The 8,019-nt window shown below is 53.3% G+C and overlaps 1 protein-coding gene across 1 annotated transcript; it reads right to left on the bottom strand.

The window, feature by feature from the left end:
• On the bottom strand, window positions 1-7,469 carry GDF11 (growth differentiation factor 11). The gene is made up of 3 exons (XM_066369710.1): window positions 6,905-7,469; window positions 1,438-1,835; window positions 1-972 (listed from the first exon to the last, which is right to left on the bottom strand). Exons 1-3 carry the CDS (start codon window positions 7,326-7,328, stop codon window positions 592-594), a joined length of 1,203 nt encoding a protein of 400 aa, XP_066225807.1. The 5' UTR covers window positions 7,329-7,469; the 3' UTR covers window positions 1-591.
• Window positions 7,470-8,019: the final 550 nt, after the last annotated feature.

Below are 8,019 nucleotides of genomic sequence, written 5' to 3'. Positions count from 1 at the left end.
TAAAATTCCAAAATCTCCACTTGCCCCTGCCCTCACTTCCCTTCCCCGCCACTGCTGGAGAGATAAGGGGAAGAAACTGAAGATGGACTTTTGATTTTCTCTCCCACTGAGAATGGTAGTCAGGGGGTCTCTCCAAACCATACCAAGCCCCTCATCTTGCCAGTTGAAGAAAAGAGGCTTGGTATGGGGCTTTCTCTTATTACTCTTTTTCAGTCTCTTTCTCATGTTTATCTCTGCCTAGTCTCTGTCACTTCTGCTTCTCTATTCCTTTGTCTTCTCACTGCTGCTTTTAGTGTTCCTGTCTCTATCCCTCTGCTCTACCTCTGTCTCTCTGTCTTCCTGCCAAACCCTCTCACCTGCAAACCTCAAACACTCCCTACCTGACCCACCCATCCTCTTTTCCCTTTCCCCCAAACCCTTCACCCTTCAGTCCCCACCTGCCTCCCTCTGTTGTATTGCACGCTGCTTGGGCAGGGAACAAGGTGTGATGTTCATAAGAAGTGGAGGGAGATCTAGGGCCTAAGGGGAATGGGAGTCAGGGCTGGGATCCAAGGGTAGGGTCTGTGAGGGAGGCATCCTCTGTCCCCTACTTTAAGAGCAGCCACAGCGATCCACCACCATGCCAGGGATCTTGCCGTAGATAATCTGCTGCTTGTCATTGAAGTAGAGCATGTTGATTGGGGACATCTTGGTAGGGGTACAGCAGGGCCCAGCAGAACCTCTTGGATTAGCCTGTTGCACCAAGTGGGTGTGCGGATACTTTTGCATGAACATGTACTCGCACTGGCCGGAGCAGTAATTGGCCTTGTAGCGTTTAGGTGCGATGATCCAGTCCCAGCCGAAAGCCTCAAAGTCTACTGTGAGGGGATACCGACAGCAGCGGGACTCACTTGAGTGCTCATCGCAGTCCAGGCCCAGGTTCCGCCGAGACCGTTTTGTGTTCTCTAGAACTCGAAGCTCCATGAAAGGATGCTGGGATGGGAGAGGAGAAAGAGATGTGATAGAGTACTGAAGGGGTCCTACTCCCTGTTTCTTTCTCACTTGTGCTCTGTAGGGGCCTGAGAACAGAGACCACTGACTTCTCAGCTTTTCTACCGCTCCCACCCTCAGCCCATGTCTTCTGCCCATTTTCCTTCAATTCACCTTTCCTAATTCTTATCCTGGCAACCTAACCTTCATCAACCCCTTGGTCTGAGGTCTCAACAGCCCATTTTTGTGTTCCCACGGATCTTCAATTAACTCACAACTTCACCCCAAATCCAGTTTTCAGTTGTTGCCTGGCTTGAATCTCCTCCCTCAAGCTCCTGCTCTAGAATCAACTCCTGGCCCCAGCTAAATAACCAACCCCCTTCACATTCCTGGTCTGCCTTTTCCAACATCCCACCTACTCAGAGCCAAGTTATACATATTTGCCACCATCAAAGGCTCCCTGCTCACCAGCCCCTCAGCTCCTGGCCCCAGGGAGGTGACAGCCAGGTCTGTACCACTGGGATCAAAGGCGTTGATCTCGATGCCCCAGTTGCTCTGTGGCTGGCGGAACCAGCTATGTAGCACTTGCTTGAAGTCGATGCTCTGCCAGTGGCCGGAGCGTGAGTGCAGCTCAATCTTGAGTGAGCGGATACGGATGTGTCGTCGGCCTCCGCCCCCTCCCCCAGCAGTCCCTTCCCCAGTAAGGGGTTTCAGCCGCAATATCTGCAGGTAGACTGTGGCTGGGCGGGGCACCGGCCGTAGATACACCCACAGCTGGGCCTTTAGTACCTTTGTGAACATCACCTTTGGGCTGAAGTGGAAATGGCAGCAGAGAGGGCTGCCATCTGTCTGCACCGCAGGGTCCGCTGGTAACAAAAAAGAGGGTGCAGGGTCAGCAAAGGGTGTTTGTGGATAGGGTCAGCAGCCCTGGGTGGCACTGGCAACTTGGATTCCTCAGCCTGAGTTTTCTGGCTCTTCACTCCTCCCCCACATCTGTCTTGTTGACTACCATGTCATTGGTACCCAGCACAGTGTCTCCTCTTTCCCTGTTGGGTGACTGCTCTGTCAGGTCTTACTGATCTGTACCCATTCCCTAATTTGTTTGCCATAATGCATAGGCTCTCCTCTACCAGCTAACCTACATAGTTATTAGAGATTTTTCCCCCATAGCCTTCCCTTTCTCTAACTTTCCCCAACATGTAGGGCTCCAATTTCTTCTGAACCTTTGATGCCCTTCATTGGAGCTAAACCTCATATCACACCTGCTATCCTTAGGTCACCTTGCCCCATTTTTGCTGTTTTGTCTGGTGGCCAGATGAAGCCTGACACAACACTCCTACTACTCCCCCGCCAAAAACAACACAACACAACAAAACAAAACAGATGGCCTAAGAGAGTAGATAAACCAGAGTTCAGATAGAAAGCATGGGCTAAATTTATTCCATAAAGTAAACCAGAATTCAGATCTAGGGTTCTTGGCATCATTCCCACTAGAAATAGCACTCCCAGAAGAATGAACTACTCAAATACTCCTGTGCCTTTGACTCTCCCATTAACCTGAAAACCAGTTTCCTCAGCGGCTTCCTCGTCATCATCACCATTATTATTACCTCAGCTTTTAAGGAAGGGAAAACTAACTTTATGTTGTTTCCTTCTACTTGTCCAAAGCATCAGAAATAATATTCAAGCCCAGGCTGGGTAGCGCAGTTGGTTAGAGCATCGTCCGGATACATTAAGGTTGCGGGTTTGATCCCTTGTCAGGGCACATCAAAGTATCAACCAATGAACGCATAAATAAGTGGAAGAACAAATCAATGTTTCTCTCTCTTTCTCCCTCTAATATCCGTCAATAAATAAAAATTTTTTTAAAAGAAATAATATTCAACTCAACTGTTTTCGTTCTTCTTTTCTCCCCTGAGCTTCCTGTCCAGTGCCAGTAAGTCTTTACAAAGATTTAACATCCCAACTATACATTCTGGCCAGTTCCCCTTGTTCTGGACCACAAATGGACTCTTCTTAGGTCTAAAGGATGATTCTCATTATCTGCCTCTGCTTCTACTGCAGTTCCTTGCAGTTCTCCTTTCTAATCCCTTAAATCACATTTCCATTATACAGGAATATTCATTCTCTAAATGGACTGAGAGGGGAAGAAGAATCAGGAAGGAGCTTCCAAAGTCATGTAAGTAGAATTAAGAAGTCCAAGCCCGTAATCATGCCAGATCTGAGTTCTGCATAATCATGGAGGGTTTAGCATCTGTTGTGCCCCATCAGCGCTCCCCATCCCCGCCCCAGGAAAAGGAGGGTCCTCCAAGGGTGATGAGGAGGAAAGTGCTTAATGATCTTCATATATTCAGGACATGAGACACCAAGTTCCTCTGCAGCTTCCTTTCCCTTGGTTCTTCCCTGAGATCCCAGGGCACTGGTCGTCCTCCCAGTTATCTTCCTGCTGGAGCTGCAGTGATGGTGCAATGGGATAAGGTTCGTGGAGTGAAGATTCAGAGATGAGGAGAGCTGGGGCAGGGAAGCTGCTGGTGAGATGGGGGAATGACAAACAATCCAAATTGCATACTACGCCTAATTTCAGCATAAGGATTCTTATGTTCCTGCCTGTCTTCACCATTAGGTACTGTTTTACTTATGGTGGCTTCAGTGCCTCCCATAGTACCAGGCAGTGCTCAATAAGCACATGCTGAATAAACTCCCTAAATTCCCAATCTTAAAATTATACAGGCTCGTGCCTGGAAGTGCTTGCTGGCATCTAAACACTGTTGTTCTTGGACTGCGATTGAAGTGGGCTAATCCACTGCCTGACTTCTCATTAACCAGCATCTGACCTTATCCACCAAACTTCTCAGTGATACAGGTAGTAATCCTTGCTCGGTAAGAGTGCTGAGCATTAAATAAAAAATGTGAAAATAGTAGTGGCTTCTCAATAACTGTTGGCTTATTGTTAGTTTTCTAAGCTGACCCAAGGCTTCATGGAGATAGAGGACTGGGCACCAGGGCCCCATCCCTGTTAGGACTTTAGGCAGAGTGCCCCATGGCCACCCCAGGGAATCACCATATACTTCTTACCCAGTGGATGTGGGGACAGCCAGGTACTACAAGGGACAGGAGGAAGACAATATACGGATAAGGGAAAGGGAAAGGGGAAAAGATGAGGAGAGACTGGAGATGGTGAGGGAGAAGACAGAAGAGACTGTCGGGGATGAAGGCAGGTTAGAAGAGATAAGCAGAGAAATGGAAAGAAGGAAGCGGGGAAGATCATGGTAGGGAGAGAAGAAATCAATTTGGGATTTGGAGAACACTGGGAAGGAAAGGGGAATTTAAAAGGGTGGGTGGAGGTTAAGAAGCAAAAGGAGAATGGTAGCTAAGCCTAGTGGGATAAAGAAAAAGGATAGAGGGCTACAAAGGGAGGAACAAAGGAGAAGCAGGTAAAGCCACAGAGGGAAACAAGGGGCTTGAGAGAGTCCCCAACACAGACGTAGACCCAGCTCCCAAGGGGAGGGAAGGAGCCACATCTGTGTTGGATTGATTGGGTTGGTGGCAGGCAGCAGGTCAGGGTTAGTAGGCGGTGCTGGTCTGGAGAGAGGTCACTGCACTATTTTCAGCAAAAGCCCAACCCCCTCACTGCTCACCACCTCTCCCTCCCCCCTATCCCCATACACACTCTTCCTACCCTAGCTGGAAGGCCTAGGGGCAGGAGGTTGGGCTGAGAGGATGGGGGCCTCTTGGTGTAGGGAGGAGAGAGAAACTGAGGGGCTGGGCTTGGCTTCCAGAAGGACAAGGGGGCTGGGTTCCCAGGATGAAGGCTAGGGTGGGAGAGCCAGGCAGGGTGGAGGGAACTAGGGCAGGCTCTGCAGCCTAGGAGAGGTGGGGGCTGGGGTCCAGGGTTGAAGGTTGGGGGAGGGGAGAAAGGGGGAGGGGAGCGGTGGCCATCTCTGCTGACAAACACCACCCCCGATTAGCAGAGCACAAGTCTCTTATTAAAGCAGGTCCCTGGGGATTAGACTATAAAAGTCTCTTTTTCCTTTTCCCCTCTCTCCCTCCCCTCTCCTCCTCTGCACTCCCCCTCCCTCTCTTAAGAACTCAGCTTGGCTCTTAAAGGGGACGTACAATAATACCTGGCCGGAGACCTAGTCCCTAGTAATCCAAGTCCTGGGGGTGGCATGAGGGCGGAAGTTGAGGTGGAAGCTTACCTGCTGTTGTCCTTCTCACTTCCCTGGCCCCTCAGCCTAACCTGCATTTCCCAATCCAGGCATGCAGAGTCCTTCTCACTTCTGGCATGCCCATTACTAGGGCTAACTATGGACTTGGGCCCATTGATTAAGGGATGCTGGGGATAGAGAGGGGCAAGGGGAAGCCCACAGTTCTATCATCCATCTAGAAATCCTCACACACACTCCACCACATAGACCAGAGTATCTTTTTCCCAAGTATCCTTCATCGTCCAGCAAACTCTTCTTCAGAATTCCTCAACAACTGTTTCACAAATGCCCACCCCCATTCCTGCCCTCAGTCAATCTCAGACTAACCCTAGCTTTTATAAAACAGAAGGGAGACTGAGGGAACCCAAGATCACATCCCAGGCCTTCACCTTTACCCCACCCCCAAGTTAGTTTCCTAGTTCTTTGAGTTTTCTTTCCTTTACAGCCTTGACCAAGTACTGTGGAGTTAGGGTCTGTAGAAAAACTGGTGCCAGTATAAGGAACTCTGCCTCCCAGGCGCACACCTGGGTTCCTGTGTCTCTCCCATGGGAGTGGGCCACTAGGACTCCCCTTAGCCCCCAGCTTTTTATGACCCATCTGCCCATAAAAGTCTCCCCCCTCTTCTGTTCAGAGCCATAAAACTAAAACCAAACAGTTGTGTGTGTGTGTGTGGGGGGGGTTACTTTGCCAAACATCGAATAAGAGAGTGCCTGGTTCCCTGGAGTTGGAGGGAGGAGACTTCTGCGGGGGAGGGAAAGGGGAGTCATCTGGTCCTAGGAGACTCCTAGCGTGTTGGGAGGGGTGTTGGCTTGGATTTTCCAGGCCATAAAATTTCAAAGCAGCTCAAGTCTATTAACACGTTCATCTTGCTTCTGCCCAGGGGCTTGGATGCCTGGGTTCCTCCTCCCTCCCCATCTATTTCTTTATTTTTTTCCCTAAGTCTCCCTGTCTCTCCTCAAGTCTGGGTGCGGGTAGGGGCGGATGAATGAGGGATGGAATACTAAGGTTTGAGCAGCTATACATTTGCCCGTAACCCCCGCGTAGTGGAGCCGAGTTCTCTGAGCTCAGTCAGTACCGAGAAGGCTCAGCTTTTCGGTCCCTTAGGGAGACCTGGTGTCAGAGGGCTCTGGATGGAATGCGTGCCAGCTGGGCTACGTACCGGGAGAGATACAGGGCTCTGGGATCGCATTCCTGGGAGAGGGAGAGGAGCATTAAGTTCTCTGTCGCCTGGTGGGCGCTTGCGGAGCCCAGGGTGGAAGGGGTGAAGAGTTGGTGCCAGGGTCATTGGGAGGCAGAGAGCACTGCAGTCCTGCCGGGACTGCGGGAGTCCGGAAGCCTCCCGAGTCTGTTCTCCATCCAGCCTCTCCATCACGACTCTTCAGGACTCAGTTGCTGCCTCTTCCCCTCTGCTGCGGGCGGGCCCCAGCTTCCCCAGATCCCCCAACACAGACCTTTCTCGCACACCCGAGGGTAGAAGGCGGTATCTCGAAACCCCCTCGATTTGCCGTCCCCCAACCCCTCTAGGGACTGGTCTTGACAACACTCCGCAGCCCATCTCCGCCGCTGAAAAACTTCTAGGGAGCAGCCCCTGTCCCCCAATCTGTCAAGTTTTCGCAAAAAAAGGCTTCCGGGCCGGAGCAACGGGGAGCGTCCCGCTTCGGAGAAGACGCTCACTTTCCCGAAGCCCGGGTCAGCACCCCACCGCTCGCGCCCCACCAGCCACTTACTCTCCTGGGCCATGCTAATGACAGTCTCAGTGGTGGCGTGGTACTCGTCCTCCTCCAGGAAGTCCTCGGGCTGCAGCGCATCGCCCTGGAAATCGTGCAGGTCCAGGATCTGCTGCAGCGGCGGCGCCTTGGGCAGCAGCTGCTTCACCACCTCGCGGCTAATGTTGGGAGCCTCCTTGAGCCTCAGTTTGCTCAGGATCTGCGACTTGATGCTCTCCAGGCGCAGCTCGCGGCTGTGCTGCCGCCACACGCACACGGGGCAGCCGTCGGGCTCCGGCGCCGCGGACGGGGCTGGTCGGCTCGAGCGCTCCCCCCCGACCCCTGCCGCTGCCGCCACCGCGGGGCTCTCGGCCGCCTCCCCCCGGGGCCGCAGCTCCAGGGCGAGGAGCAGGAAGCCCAGCAGTAGGGGGGCCGCGAGCACCATGCTGGAGGGGAGGGGAGGGAGGACTGGGGGCGGGGACGCCGGAGTCCCGCAGGGAGGGGGCGGAGGGAGGAAGGAGGAGGAAGGGAGGAGGAGGGGGTCCCGCCGGCGCGGGATTGGGGGCTGCCCGGCCGAAGGGGGCCCGGGGGGGCCGGGGGCGGCGGGCGCGCGGGCGGGGCGGGCGGGCGGCCGGGGCGGGCGGCTGGGGGGGCCCGAGCCCCGGCCAGGCCCTTTATAGCCCCGGCCCCCGTGTCGTCAGCGGCCGCGATTGGCTGCGGAGCCAACAAAAGAGGCAGCGCTGTCATCCGAGGCGAGAGAGGGAGCCGGAGAGAGCCGTGGAAAAGAGAGAGAGGGAGGGAGTGAGGGCCCAGGGAGAGATGGAGAGACCAAGATATTGGGATGGGGGAGAGAAGGGGAGGGGAGAGAGAGAGAGTCAAAGAGACCAAGGAAATACAGAGAGATAAACAGGGAAGAGACAGATCAGAGACACAGAGAGAGGAAGAGCAGGAGGAGGAGGAGGAAAGAGAGACAAAGGGGGAAGACACAGAGAGCAGAGACTTAGCTAGCAAGAGACAGAGAAGGAAAGAGGCCGGTGCAACTCATACGGGAGTTAGAATGGGGAGAGTCAGATGCAGAGATAAGGGAGAGACTAAAGGGAGGAGAGAGGTATGGCTAGACAAGGGGAGAGATGGAG

Source organism: Saccopteryx leptura, chromosome 2 (assembly GCF_036850995.1).
Source record: "Saccopteryx leptura isolate mSacLep1 chromosome 2, mSacLep1_pri_phased_curated, whole genome shotgun sequence".
NCBI classification, from domain to species: Eukaryota; Metazoa; Chordata; class Mammalia; order Chiroptera; family Emballonuridae; genus Saccopteryx; species Saccopteryx leptura.
Note: the sequence above shows the minus strand (reverse complement) of the source record. Positions and strands in the feature narration are given on the sequence as shown.

Bases quoted from the DNA above. Each gene is read 5' to 3' on its own strand.
- GDF11 (XM_066369710.1), bottom strand. From the start codon at position 7,328: ATGGTGCTCGCGGCCCCCCTACTGCTGGGCTTCCTGCTCCTCGCCCTG. The intron at 1,836-6,904 runs GTAAGTGGCTGG...TTTTGTTACCAG, and splicing joins CATTAGCATGGCCCAGGAGA to CGGACCCTGCGGTGCAGACA. The intron at 973-1,437 runs GTGAGCAGGGAG...CTCCCATCCCAG, and splicing joins GGCCAGGAGCTGAGGGGCTG to CATCCTTTCATGGAGCTTCG.